We start from the raw sequence: 15585 nt of genomic DNA, 5'->3' as shown, positions 1-15585 counted from the left end.
CTAGCATCACAGTTTGAAAACATCAGTTCTTCAAGAGCATTAATGATGAGATTAAGAAGCTTTTAGTTATACTTAATAGTATTGTTTTCTGTTTCCCAAGGCTTACAGATTGAAAATTACTGTCATGAACTTTGTGTTTCTACTTTCTCTCTGTACCTCTCCAGGCCAGATGGAGACTACATCTCTTCATTTAATGGTGGAAACACTAAAGGCATTGAAGGAAATTCAGCGGGACACTTACCAAAATTCTGCCATGAATGTGGGACTAAATACCCTGTAGAATGGGCAAAGTTCTGCTGTGAATGTGGCGTTCGAAGAATGGTTCTGTGAACAGAATCCAAAAAAAAGAAAAAGCTATGTCCTGAATTTTATGATTATTGCTGCTTGGACATGTAGAGCACTTCCTCGAGTGATTTCATGCTAAAATTACTCAAAATACTTTCTTTCAACATTTTGGAGCATAATTCTTTGGCCGTGTAATGTGTGTGTATATATGTGAGTGTACATATACTGTATATAATAAATACCTGGTAACCTAAGCTGTGCCATTCAAGGACATACCTACTTATCAGTCAGAAAATAACTTTAGGTGGAATCATTTAACTTAGGTATTCCTTTTCTGTTGATATACTTCCACAAACAATCTAGCATTAGTGCTTAGCACTGTAAGTTTTCAGATGATCATTACTTTGAGCAGAACATCAGAATAAACATTTTTATTATTGACCTATTTTCAGATAGTATCATTGTAGGATGGAATGCTTGAACTTTTGAAACTGAGAGAATATTTTAGTTACAATTAGTTGTGTCATTTTCCTGTAGAGCTCTTTAATAATTAATTTTATAAATATTTTTTAAAAAGAGAGGGAAAAACCCCTATTGTGTATGTTGCTCTTTACTCAGTGTATTATTGATTCTGTAGAGGTTTTTACTCAGTTCTTTAAAACATAATTATGCAGTTCCCTTTTCAGAGACACAAAGCTGAAAATACAGCTGTTTCTTTTTCTGTTATAACTGAATAATTTCTTTTTTTTTGCTCAGTGTATATTAGTTTACCATACATTCTTTCGGCTTCTGATTGTCTTCAGATTTCACTTTTGTCCTTTTTTCCCCCATTATCTCATGTCTGAAGGGTAGTTTGCTACTTCATTTTTGCAAAGTTTGCAAGATAATTATTTAATAGAAGGTGCATAAAGTTCCTTGCAAAATCTTGGATTTATATCTATGTATTTGAATTTAGAAGAAATTAATAGATTTTAAAACAGATCATCTCACCTAATAAACAGTTAACTTCGATAATTAATCGTTAGTGCAGGGCATGAAGGTAAAAAGAACTGAATTTTAGTCACTCGAAGTATAGTTATATGTATTTATGGGTAGGTTAAGAGAACGTTAATATTTAATTTTTCCTACTCATGTTTTTCTTCCAGTGTTTCATGCTAAAGCACCATTTACTTCACAATAATAAGCCTCTGAAAATGCATTGCTTTAATGGATAGCTGCTTTATTATGTAATTAAACATTCACAAAAATGTGATTATACTTTCACCTTTACTTTGACTAAAATACAGCTTTTAATCATTGTCACTTTCAGTGTAATATTGTATTTACTAGTAAATACCTTTTGTTTCTTGTTCAGCCAAATTCAGTAATTCAGTAGTTATTTCTGTTGAATCAAACCTAACAAACCTTGATCTTATTATAAAGGTACAAGCAAATAATTTATAGGTAATTTCTAACTTCTTGTTTATGATTCTGATCAATTGTGAAGATCAGGGTAGAAATTTGTGGCTGATAGCTTTCTCTGAAATTCATTTATACTTAACTTTATAATTTTATTCATTAGTTTTTTTGTTTTGTTTTATTTGTGCTTTTCATTTGGGCAGAGGATAACTTAGTGGTAATGGAAATTTATGATTTACATTATAGTTCCTTTCCTGACTTTGAATAATTCTTTTTCTGGTTGCCTTTATTTAGTCATATTGGCCAGAAAGTCAAAAAAACTATATTACAGCTTATTCCATCAACTAGAGTAAGCTTTAATAAATTTAGGAGAATAATGTACATATTAGAGTTCCATTTCAATTGTTTATGTTCTTCTGTTCTAATTATTAGAAACCATACAAAGAAAGAACTTTAAACTCTTGCTTTAGCTAGAATTGAGCACTATTTTCTTCCAAGTATATTTTTAAAGATCACATAATTTTTGTCCACCCAAGGAAGGGATAGGTAAATGATCTTAAACAAAGTGGCACATGTTTGCTTCTCACTGAATTTTATTGTAGCAAGTAAATGTTATAATGTACTATATGGAAATGAGTTGGTAAGAAATCATCTAATTCCAAAACCCAGAGATTGTTATAAACAGTAAGTAGGTGAAATATATTAATGAATTATGAAACATATCGATGCAGTGTATTTAAATGCATTTTTATATTACTTATGTGTATTATTTTCATGTTGATTTGTTGTGCAATAGTTCAGTTTTTAAGAAATTTTCCTAGATCGATGCATCATTTACTTTATTTTTATTTATTTTCACAAGTATTTCCCCGTGTGGTAGAATGAAAAGATGATTTAAACTTATATTAAAACTGTAAAAATTGCTTATATAATATTCTGAAAGTTATTAGCTTGGAAAGTAAGAGTAGTATGGCTGCTGTTGTCTCTTGTTCACTCTGTTTTTTTAAATTACAAATAGTCTTCATTTTTGAACCTATTCAATAAAGACATGAAGCAAAAAAATGCCAGTTGGTTTTCATTGATGTCGTATCTTTTTTCCAGACACAGGTAGAAAGATAGCAATGTACTGAAATAATAAGAATATATTCAAAGTAAATTACAGACTTTTAATGAGAAAGAGTTTTTACTGGCAGTTTTTTTATGTGCTGTCAGCTTTTAAAAGGACTACTGTTTTATTTTGAAGTGTTTTATAACTTCAAAGCATTATAAATCTGTTACTTCACAAGATTTTTAAGGCATAGAAATTCTCTTTTTAGGCCATAAAATTTGACAGTTGAAAACATTAGAGAAATGAGGTTAATAAGGAAACATTATGAGCATTTCTAATTAGGTAATATACAGTTCAGTGGCAAAAACTATTTGTGATGAATACTTAATTAGATCATCATATTTAAAGCTTTAAACTATAGCTGTCTGTAGTGAAAGTATTAGACATGTTTATTGGAACTCAATTTTCCTTAAGCTTGAGGTAGATACTTTCTACCATGAGTAGAAGCTCAGGGAATGAAAAATAATAAAATAAGTACATAGCTACAGAAAGTCAGCAGGGCTCTTATGTCTTTATTAGCATTGCACATATATGTATTTCACATGTTAAGTGTGTTTTTAATTTTAAAACGGTTAAGTGTATTTTTAGTACTAAAAATAGATTGATTTGTCCAACGGTTGTTCTGTTGAATATAGTAGTGGAGAATCATTGAAACAAAGTTTACAATAGCCATATTCATTTTTATTTTCATTTAGAAAAACTTTAGTTAAATACTGTCACGATAGTCATTTATTTCTATACTTTTCTTGTATGTGTGAATTACGTTTTTGCCACTAGAGGGTGCTTTTGGATAATTTAAGATTGCTATCCTCTAGTAATGGCCTCTCGGGAATAAGATCTGAGAAAGATTGAAGGCAGGAGGAGAAGGGGATGACAGAGAATGAAATGGTTGGATGGCATCACCAACTCAGTGTACATGAGTTTGAGCAAGCTCTGGGATTTGGTGAAGGACAGGGAAGCCTGGTGTGCTGCTGTCCATGGGGTCACAGGGAGTCGGACAGACTTAGCGACTGAACGACAAGAACAACTGTAATAAGTTATTTTTTTTGATGACATTAAATGACAGATTTATAAGATGTAGCTTTTTGTTATATATTTTGCTCTGATTTTAATATCCCATGTGTTTATTGTTTGTTTTTAAGAAACATAGTTTAGCTACCAGCCAGGCAATATTTGATTAAAAAAATCTTTCATATTATTAACACCTCACATAATTTTGTTAGAAAATTATGCTTCTCAAATGTATTACTCATGCACATTAGCATATAATTCTTATACTATTACTTTAGCATTTCATCTTAGGACTGGGAAGCTTAAAGTTATAATCTTTAAGGTGGGTTTCTTTTCCTTCAATCAGCTAACCTTATCTAACGAATGTAAGTGAGATCAATTTATATAGGAGCTAAATAAGTGCTTCAGTTCAGTTCAGTCGCTCAGTCGTGTCCGACTCTTTGCGATGCCATGAATCGCAGCAGGCCAGGCCTCCCCGTCCGTCACCAACTCCTGGAGCTCTCAGATTCACGTCCATCGAGTCAGTGATACCATCCAACCATCTCATCCTCTGTCGTCCCCTTCTCCTCCTGCCCCCAATCCCTCAAAGTCTTTTCCAGTGAGTCGACTCTTCTCATGAGGTGGCCAAAGTACTGCAGTTTCAGCTTTAGCATCATTCCTTCCAAAGAAATCCCAGGGTTGATCTCCTTCAGAATGGACTGGTTGGATCTCCTTGCAGTCCAAGGGACTCTCAAGAGTCTTCTCCAATGCCACATTTCAAAAGCATCACTTATTCGGTGCTCAGCCTTCTTCACAGTCCAACTCTCACGTCCATACATGACTACTGGAAAAACCATAGCCTTGATTAGACGGACCTTAGTCGCAAAGTAATGTCTCTGCTTTTGAATATGCTATCTAGGTTGGTCATAACTTTTCTTCCAAGGAGTAAGCGTCTTTTAATTTCATGGCTGCAGTCACCATCTGCAGTGATTTTGGAGCCCCAAAAAATAAAGTCTGACACTTGTTTCCACTGTTTCCCCATCTATTTCCCATGAAGTGATAGGACCGGATGCCATGATCTTTGTTTTCTGAATGTTGAGCTTTAAGCCAACTTTTTCATTCTCCTCTTTCACTTTCATCAAGAGGCTTTTTAGTTCCTCTTCACTTTCTGCCATAAGGGTGGTGTCATCTGCATATCTGAGGTTATTGATATTTCTCCTGGCAATCTTGATTCCAGCTTGTGTGTCTTCCAGTCCAGCGTTTCTCATGATGTACTCTGCATAGAAGTTAAATAAGCAGGGTGACAATAAACAGCCTTAATGTACTCCTTTTCCTATTTGGAACCAGTCTGTTGTTCCATGTCCAGTTCTAACTGTTACTTCCTGACCTACATACAGATTTCTCAAGAGGCATGTCAGGTGGTCTGGTATTCCCATCTCTCTCAGAATTTTCCACAGTTTATTGTGATCCACACAGTCAAAGGCTTTGGCATAGTCAATAAAGCAGAAATAGTTGTTTTTCTGGAACTCTCTTGCTTTGTCCATGATCCAGCAGATGTTGGCAATTTGATCTCTGGTTCCTTTGCCTTTTCTAAAACCAGCTTGAACATCTGGAAGTTCACGGTTCATGTATTGCTGAAGCCTGGCTTGGAGAATTTTGAGCATTACTTTACTAGCATGTGAGATGAGTGCAATTGTGCGGTAGTTTGAGCATTCTTTGGCATTGCCTTTCTTTGGAATTGGAATGAAAACTGACCTTTTCCAGTCCTGTGGCCACTGCTGAGTTTTCCAATTTGCTGGCATATTGAGTGCAGCACTTTCACAGCATCATCTTTCAGGATTTGAAACAGCTCAACTGGAATTCCATCACCTCCACTAGCTTTATTCGTAGTGATGCTTTCTAAGGCCCACTTGACTTCACATTCCAAGATGTCTGGCTCTAGATGAGTGATCACACCATCGTGATTATCTGGGTCATGATCTTTTTTGCACAATTCTGTGTATTCTTGCCACCTCTTCTGAATATCTTCTGCTTCTGTTAGGTCCATACCATTTCTGTCCTTTATCGAGCCCATCTTTGCATGAAATGTCCCTTGCTATCTCTAATTTCCTTGAAGAGATCTCTAGTCTTTTCCATTCTGTTGTTTTCCTCTATTTTCTTATCTCTTCTTGCTATTCTCTGGAGCTCTGCATTCAGATGCTTTTATCTTTCCTTTTCTCCTTTGCTTTTCGCTTCTCTTCTTTTCTCAGCTATTAGTATGGCCTTGCCAGACAGCCATTTTGCTTTTTTGCATTTCTTTTCCATGGGGATGATCTTGATCCCTGTCTCCTGTACAATGTCACGAACCTCATTCCATAGTTCATCAGGCCCTCTGTCTATCAGATCTAGGCCCTTAAATCTATTTCTCACTCCCACTGTTTAATCATAAGGATCATCTTAGTTCCCCAGCCAGCGATCAAACCCAAGCCCTCTGCATTGGGAGCACAAAGTCTTAACCACTGGACTACCTGAGAAGTCCTAAATAAGTGCTTAGACCAAATCATATTAGATGCACAAAGCTAAAACTTTATAATCCTTTTAAAGAATGCTTTTTGTGTTCTTCATTCTGTGAAATGCTGGGAATCAAGAGTTATACGTAAGGTGTGATTTAGTCCCTGTCCTACAGTTGATAATTTATTTGGAGAAGTCATTATATAAACAGATACTTGCAGTTTAGGACAGAACAAAGGATTTTTAATTGAAGTATAGTTGATTTACAATGTTGTGAAAGAATTTAACAGAACTTAATTATAAAAATACCAACAAAATGCTTTGTAAGTGGTGAAGCTTCTTGTCACAAGTCATACAGTTCCCCATTTCCTATTTTTCTTCCCCTTACCTTGTCCCAGTGCTTAGGAGAAAAGTTGCTGAAATATAAAGAGCTGGACTACCTTTTAGTGGGGAGAAGTGGTGGAGAGGGTATGTGAATGATGAGTGTGCACGCTAAGTCATTTCAGTCGTGTCTGACTCTGTGACCCCATTATAGCCTGCCAGGCTTCTCTGTCCCTGGGATTATCCCAACAGGAATCCTGGAGTGGGTTGCCGTTTCCTCCTCCAGGGGATCTTCTTGATCCAGGGATCGAACCTGAGTCTCTTACGTCTCCTGCACTGGCAGGCAGCTTCTTTACCACTAGTGCCGCCTGGGAAGCCCTATGTGTATGGTTGTTGTTCATTTGCTCAGTGGTGTCTGACTCTTTGTGACCCCATGGACTGCAGCATGCCAGGCTTCCCTGTCCTTCACCATCTCTCGGAGCTTGCTCAAACTTACGTCCATTGAGTCAGTGATGCCATCTAGTCATCTCGTCCTCTGTCATCCCCTTCTGCCTTCAATCTTTCCCAGCATCAAGATCTTTTCTAATGAGTCAGCTCTTCGCATCAGGTGGCCAGAGGGTTGGAGCTTCAGCATCAGCCCTAATGAATATGTGTATGGTGGGGTCTATAAAATGGGAGCTGTCAGAGCTGTGAAAAGTGAACTACTTGGATTGTCCTGAGGACTGAGGACAAATCATCATTGAGTAAAAGTTACTGATAATTGCAACTGTTCAATCTTTTCTCACAGAACTCTTCACTTTCACGGTCCTGTTTTCGTGTTTTTTTTTTTTTTTTTTTCATGTCTCTCTGCTCAAAACCTCCATTTCTATGCCTGTTTTGAATTTGCAACTATGGATAGGAGGTTGCCAGTAGTGGTGAGTATACTTGACAATGAAATACTGATTTTCATTCATTGAATCACCAGTCTTAAAATCTTAAATTATAATACACTTGAAGACTGCCTGGGGCATTAAGATGAATGCCCTTATCCACTGATGGTGGAGATACAAATTTATGATAACTTTTTGAAGAAGTTGACTAAATTTACTTTAAAAGCCTTTAAAACACACATGTCTCATAATCCAGTAATTTTATTCCTAAAATGTATTTCTTCTTGAAATAATCTGAAGAAAAATATTTATGCAGAACACATTTAATAATACTATTATTTGTAGTGATAAAAATTAATATAGTAAGTTAATAAAGCATTTTTCAAATAATTTTTAATGGCATGGTGAGGTTACGTTTTGTCATTAGAACAAAAAGCTAGCCTAAAATAGTGAATGTGTGTAAAATACAATTGCAGTTATATAGAAGATGAGACAGATAAAAAGGCTTTTAAAGCATTTATATTCCTCTTTATGTTTATTTCTACTCTTAAGTAGTTATGATGTTACATATTCTTTGTATTTTTTGTATTACCAGTTCTTAAATGAATATATAATACTTTCATACTTTTTAATCTTTAAAAAATGAAGAGATTTATGTTTTTTAGAATCACTTGCATTTGATAATTTATTGAAAATCACTACCTCCTCTTCATTTGTTTTCTAACATTCACAAATGTAGGCTGCAGTCCATGGGTCGCAAAGAGTCGGACATGACTGAGCGACTTCACTTTCACTTTTCACTTTCATGCGTTGGAGAAGGAAATGGCAAGCCACTCCAGTATTCTTGCCTGGAGAATCCCAGGGACGGGAGAGCCTGGTGGGCTGCCGTCTCTGGGGTCCCACAGAGTCGGACATGACTGAAGCGACTTAGCAGCTGAAGCAGCAGCAGCCCTATATTAATAGTAATTTATTAATAATATATTTAAGCTAGTTTCTGTGATACTTTTGTTAAAAGTGGTTTCTGTCAACTCTATGTAATTTTAATAAGATAATTTTTCCTGAATTTTCTTGAATGCTCATATTCTGATATAGCCCTCCCTTCAGAACTGAACTCAACTGTTTTACCACCTATGACTTGAAGAATTTTGACAAGTCTGAGAAATGCAAATGAATTTTTGATTTATAGAGCTAAAACAAGAATTAAACTTGGTCTAAATGTTTTAGAGGTTTTTTCTTTCTTTCTGCTTTTGATCTTTGAGGGGCAAATATATATATGTTTACTTACTTTAAAACTTTAAAGATTTTTCAAAGTTATCTTATTTCTCCCTTTTGTTATTTTAGTCAAGAGGAATACTTTTAAGAACCAGAAAGTTTTAATAATATATTTCCATTTTTACTAATCTTCCCAAACTTAGGAGTTCTAATAAGGAAAAAAACTCATGTGGACCACACAGGAAACATCAGAAATTCTTCATTTTGAACACTGATTCTTCAAGGGTGATTTCCCTCTAACAACTTGCTATTCAATTAACTATTATAGTTTGAAAATTTAAACCTAAAAGTTTGTTTTCCAGTCTCTTACTATAGACAAAAGTGAAGCACCATTTGAATGAGCAACATGTGTTCTAGATCAGCTCTGTATTCTTGATGAGGCACTGTATTCTCATGGTCTTTGTTTTTGATAAACAGTGTTATGGTTCTCCCTCTGGTATTACTAGAAAAATTATCACTGATGTAGTTACCAGAAAGCTGTTATGTGAGAAGGGGCTTATCACTTACTGCCTTAGATACTTTATTTAACTAAACTTGGAACAATACTAGAAGTTAAACACTGCTTAAAACACATCTAGTAGTGAAAAATTGTCTCGATCTATTTTAAATCTGAGTTTTCTTACTATCTCTAAGGGTCATTTGTCATGTTTGTGGCTAGCATCTTTTGAAAACACTGTTTGGTAAGTTTTCTTTACTGAATTCTACTACCTCCAAATCTTAGCCAGAATTTAGTTTTCCACCCTTTCTTGCAGCTACGGAGTAGATATGTAACCTTGGAACTATGGAACAGACTGAGATTCTGAAACAAATAATGTGAGGAAGCAGACACTGTAGTATGCATCTGTTTTGATGATGGTGGTGATACACTGGGCTTTGAAGGGAACTGTGACAGCATCAAGAAGTGACACCCATTTTGCAAGATACGACATGTTACTCTTTAACTCTGAACCAGTGACTATGCCAAGGGAAGAAGCAGGAAGAACACACTGATTCATGTGAAGAAGTCAAATGACATCAAATGGATTAAAGGTAATGGGTTACTAAAATATGAGTGTTGAATGATGCTTTTTCAAAGGTAAATGGGATTCCTTCTTACTTTTTATGTTTGTATACACAGTATCTGTGACAGCAGCCCTAGAACCCAGAGCTTCCGATCTAAGTCCAAATGCTAAATGATTTAAAGTTGTTTTAATTTTAATTTTAAAGTCACATGTCCCCATGGTGGCTCTTTAGCTGACTGTCCTCCACTGAAGTAGTCTTTCATTATGATTTGGGCATTGTTTCTGGCTGAACAACTGCCTAACTTGATTAGGTGGCTCTTCCAGAAATTTCTGTGAATTATCCAATAACTTTTAATAAATTCCTTTTTCTTTAAGTAGGCTGGGATCTGTTATTTGAACTCAAACTGTTTTCAATGGTAAAATTTAATATGACTTTATGCTTCCCCTTTACAACGCCAATGCTAATGAGAAAAGTGCTTAAAACCATGTTCTACAGCAGGAAATCTTCAATACATTGAGTTAAGACATCTTTCCTTATCCCAGTATGGTGTGAGATAATCACAAACTGAATTTTAAGAAATATACTTTAAGTTAATATAATTATATTCATCAGCCAGGCCCAATTTGAGGATTACCAGTAATGTATGTAAAATCTTTGCCACAAATGTCTGACACTGAACTTTTTATATAATTTTAGATATATGTACATGTTATATATTCATCAAATATTTAGCTTCTATTTATGTACCAGGCACTGATCTAGGGGCAGTGAACCAACCAGTCAAAAGCCCCTGCCCTTTTGAAGTTCACAGTCTAGTGGATGAAGATTGACAATAAAGAAGATAAATCAATATATTTTACATTAGAATGTGATGAGTGTTATGGAGAAAAAGTGGGGAAGAAGTGGTTAGAATGAGACTTGCTAGAGAGTGGAAGTGGGTCGCAGTTTTAAGTAGGGTTTGAGGGATAATGGCATGAGAAAGTGACATTTGAGCATACAGCATACAGAGGGCTGAGTCCTTATTGGTTATTCTTTTTGTTTACTCTGTTGAAATTGTTTACTGGGTTTAAGTGCTCTGTGTTATGAGTATTTAATATACTGAATCATGTAGGTGGACAGCAGAGAAAAGAGATTTCATGCAGAAGATAAAAGACAAAGGCTGTAAGGTAGGACCCCTGTAACTGTGGAATGGTGTGAGCAAAGAACAGATTAGAAACCTAAAGCTCCAGATTGTTCATGCTGTGGAGGCCACTAAAATGGTTTTGGCTTACTTACAGGAATAGGGAGTGATGTGATCTGGCTTAAACGTATAATCTGAATGTGTTCTTTGGCTCTGAGTATGTGTTCTGTGGGTTTTCCCGGTGGCTTAGTGGGTAAAGAATCCACCTGCAGTGCAGGAGACACAGGCAGATGTGAGTTCGATCCCTGGGTCGGGAACATCCCCTGAAGAAGGGCGTGGCAATCCACTCCAGTAGTCTTGCCTGGAGAATCCCAAGGACATAAGAGCCTGGTGGGCTACAGTCCATAGAGTTGCAAAGAGTCAGACACGACTGAAGCAACATCAGGCACACACAGCCCTTACTTAGAAGTAAAAGGTAAAGTTGTTACACATTCTACCCTAAAATGTCACATAAACTTTTTTAAAATTCCCTTAACATTGGACTTTCAGGAAAAGAATTAACTGATACAAGTTGCAGTTGAAACAAACAGAAACTTTCCAACCCCACCTGAGTATAACACAGAAGGAATAGTTTCCTCATTTTGCAAGACTTCCTTATAAAGTTGAAGCCTGATTTCCTTATTGACTCAACTATTTTCTCCTACTTGGGGAAGCAAGGTTTAATCATTAAGTTTCAGTGCAGTTCAGTCACTCAGTCGTGTTAGACTCTGTGACCCCATGGACTGCAGCACGCCAGGCTTCCTTGTCCATCACCAACTCGCCGAGCTCACTCAAACTCATGTCCATTGAGTCGGTGATGCCATCCAACCATCTTATCCTCTGTCGTCCCCATCTTGCTCCACCTTCAATCTTTCCCAGCATCAGGGTCTTTTCTAGTGAGTCAGTTCTTTGCATCAGGTGGCCAAAGTCTTGGAGTTTCAGCTTCAGCATCAGTCCCTCCAGTGAATATTCAGGACTGATTTCCTTTAGGATAAACTGGTTGGATCTTCTTGCGGTCCAAGGGACTCTCAAGATTCTTCTCCAACACCACAGTTCAAAAGTATCAATTCTTTGGCGCTCAGCTTTCTTTATAGTCCGACTATCATATCCATACATGACTACTGGAAAAACCATAGCTTTGACTAGATGAATCTTTGTTGTCAAAGTAGTAGTTCTGCTTTTTCATATGCTGTCTAGATTGATCATAGCTTTTCTTCCAAGGAACAACTGTCTTTTAATTTCATGTCTGCAGTCACCATCTGCAGTGATTTTGGAGCCCAAAAAAATAGTCTGTCACTGTGTCCATTTTTTTCCTCATTTATTTGCCATGAAGTGATGGGACTGGATGCTATGATCTTAGTTTTCTGAATGTTGAGTTTTAAACCAACTTTTTCACTCTCCTCTTTCACTTTCATCAAGAGGCTCTTTAGTTCTTCTTCACTTTCTGCCATAAGGGTGGTGTCATCTACATATTTCTCCCGGCAGTCTTGATTCCAGCTTGTACTTCATCTGGCCTGGCATTTCTCATGATGTACTCTGCATATAAGTTAAATAAGCAGGGTGACAATATGCAGCCTTGATGTACTCCTTTCCTGATTTGGAACCAGTCTGTTGTTCCATGTCCAGTTCTAACTGTTGCTTCTTGACCTACAAACAGATTTCTCAGGAGGCAGGTCAGGTGGTCTGGTATTCCCATCCCCTTAAGAATTTTCCACAGTTTCTTGTGATCCACATGGTCAAAGGCTTTTGTGTAGTCAATAGAGCAGAAGTAGATGGTTTTCTGGAACTCTCTTGCTTTTTTAATGATCCAGCAGATGTTGGCAATTTGATCTCTGGTTCCTCTGCTTTTTCTAAATCCAGCTTGAAATCTGGAAGTTCACGGTTCACGTACTGTTGAAGCCTGGCTTGGAGAATTTTGAGCATTACTTTGCTAGTTGTGAGATGAGTGCAATTGTGCAGCAGTTTGAGCATTCTTTGGCATTGCCTTTCTTTGGGATTGAAATGAAAACTGACCTTTTCCAGTCCTGCGGCCACTGCTGAGTTTTCCAAAATTGCTGGCATATTGAGTGCAGCACTTTCACAGCATCATCTTCCAGGATTTAAAATAGCTCAACTGGAATTCCATCACCTCCACTAGCTCTATTCATAGTGATGCTTCCTGAGGCCCACTGACTTCACATTCCAGGATATCTGGCTCTAGGTGAGTGATCACACCATCGTGATTATCTGGGTCATGAAGATCTTTTTTGTATAGTTCTTCTGTGTGTTCTTGCCCCCTCTTCTTAATATCTTCTGCTTCTGTTAAGTCCATACCATTTCTGTCCATAATTGTGCCCATCTTTGCATGAAATATTCCCTTGGTATCTCTGATTTTCTTGAAGAAATCTCTAGTCTTTCCCATTCTATTGTTTTCCTCTATATTTTTGCACTAATCACTGAGGAAAGCTTTCTTATCTCTCCTTGCTATTCTTTGGAACTCTGCATTCAGATGGGTATATCTTTCCTTTTCTCCTTTGCCTTTCGCTTCTGTTCTTTTCTCAGCTATTTGTGAGGCCTCCTCTGACGACCATTTTGCCTTTCTTTTCCTTGGGGCTGGTCTTGATCACTGCCTCCTGTACAATGTTACGACCCTCTGTCCATAGATCTCCAGGCACTCTTGTCAGATCTAATCCCTTGTATCTGTTTGTTACTTCCACTGTATAATCATAAGGGATTTGATTTAGGTCCTACCTGGATGGTCTAGTCATTAAGTTTCCCTTCCTAATGTAGTACCTGATATTCATAAACTTACCTTTCTTTCTTATTTTCTCATTCATCCATGTAAAATCATCTCAATATAACCTTCAAGTATAATGGACAAGAGATCTTTCTAAGACACCATGAAAAGAAGGATGGAAGATTAATAAAAGAAGCATGTGGATTAGAACTGGAATGTCTTTAGGTCCTGAGGAAGCTGTAAGGGTTGGTCCCTCTGCCAGGCTCTATGCTTTTCTTACTCATCTGTCCATTCTCTGATTGTGTATCTCCTTCACTCACTACTATGTACTTCTTTGTTCCCCCATTCCTTCAATTTGCCAGTTCTCAACTTAATAAAACCTTGAAACATTCTATTTCAGTCTTACTTTGGGTAAATTTATTTGAGATTGTGGCTCAAACTTCTGGAACAGGGCACCTAAACTAGTTCATTTTCTCAAGCTCTGTGACATTTATCACAGATCGTTAGTTTCTCAGTTAACTGTACTTCGGGCAGATGCCCTAAAGGGCCCCGTTGGTCGGGTTGAGAAGCATGACTTCACACGGCTAAGAACACTTAGCAGAAGTCATGGCTGGTACAGGCTCCCTTACAGTAGGTGTGCATATGTCAGGGAATGGCTGACATATTTAGAAAACGTATTTGGTTATATTTGTAATAGCCTTCATTTAAAACATTTTTTTTAATTGGAGGATAATTGCTTTGTGTAGGTTTCTGCTGTACAACAATGTGAATCAGCCATAAGTATACATATATCCCCTCCTTTTAAGCCTCCCTCCCAACCCACCCCCAGCACATCCTCTCTAAATCCTCACAGAGCACCAGGCTGGGCTCCCTGGGTTACACAGTAACTTACCACTAGCTAGCTATTTTACATATGAAGGTGAAAGTGAAAGTTGCTCAGTCGCTTCCAATCTTTGTGACCCCATAAACTATACAGTCCATGGAATTCTCCAGGCCAGAATACTGGAGTGGGTAGCCTTTCCCTTCTCCAGGGGATCGTCCCTACCTAGGGACTGAACCCAGGTCTCCCGCATTGCAGGCAGATTCTTTACCAGCTGAGACACAAGGGAAGCCCAGCCACAAGGAAAGCCCTCTTTACATATGGTAATGTATAAATTTCAATGTTGTTTTCTCAATCCTTCCCACCCTCTCCTTTCCCCTCTGTTTCCTCAAGTCCTATCTCTACATCTGTGACACTATTCCTGCCCTGCAAATGGGTTCATCAGTAGCATTTTTCTAGATTCCATATGTATGCATTAATACACAATACTTATTTTTCTCTTTTGGACTTACTTCACTCTGTGTAACAGGGTCTAGGTTTGTCTACCTCAGTTCAGCTGACTCAAATTTGTTCCATTTTATGACTGAGAAATATTCCATTGTATAGCCTTCAAAGTAGCAAATTTGAAAACTGAAGTGAAATGTTCTATGTAGAAATTTGTTGATAGCTATTAGTATTAATCTAGTGCAAAGATTTTAAGTGACAGTAGAATGACAAACCTCTTGGAAATATGTGCCCAAATTTTGTGATGATGGAAGTGGAGCAATAGATAGTTTACAAAAGCAAATACATTATACTTGTTTTTTCATAATACCTCAAAAAGTAAAGCCTGGTGGAATTTTAGCTACTGGGACTGTGCTGAAGATAAATGAAGAATTTTAAAAAGTGAGATTTTAGAAATTTTTACCTTCATGGAAAATATGATTTTTATTTACAGCTGATAGAATTTGGAAGAACTTCCTAAGGAGTAAGACCATAATGACTAAAAGCATGAAGATTTCATTGATAGAGTACCATAAAGACCATCTGAATTAGAATAGAGGATGTGTGTTTCCACATAAAAATTTACATTAGATTTGATGAAATGTCCTTCTTAAACTGACTAAATGAAAGGATGGTCTAAAGAGAACACGTCCAGTTGTGATCAATTCAGTT

General features: G+C 36.9%; 1 protein-coding gene across 1 annotated transcript in view; it reads left to right on the top strand.

The window, feature by feature from the left end:
- Positions 1–2745, top strand: part of ZC2HC1A (zinc finger C2HC-type containing 1A) — a 50097-nt gene extending 47352 nt beyond the window's left edge. Inside the window, exon 9 of the mRNA XM_005689117.3 lies at positions 165–2745. Within this exon, the coding sequence (XP_005689174.1) occupies positions 165–330 (166 nt within the window). The 3' untranslated portion in view covers positions 331–2745. The remainder of the gene's footprint in view (positions 1–164) is intronic.

Source organism: Capra hircus, chromosome 14, assembly GCF_001704415.2.
Source record: "Capra hircus breed San Clemente chromosome 14, ASM170441v1, whole genome shotgun sequence".
Lineage (NCBI taxonomy): Eukaryota > Metazoa > Chordata > Mammalia > Artiodactyla > Bovidae > Capra > Capra hircus.
The sequence above is the reverse complement of the archived record's forward strand: the minus strand, read 5'-3'. Positions and strand labels throughout refer to the sequence as shown.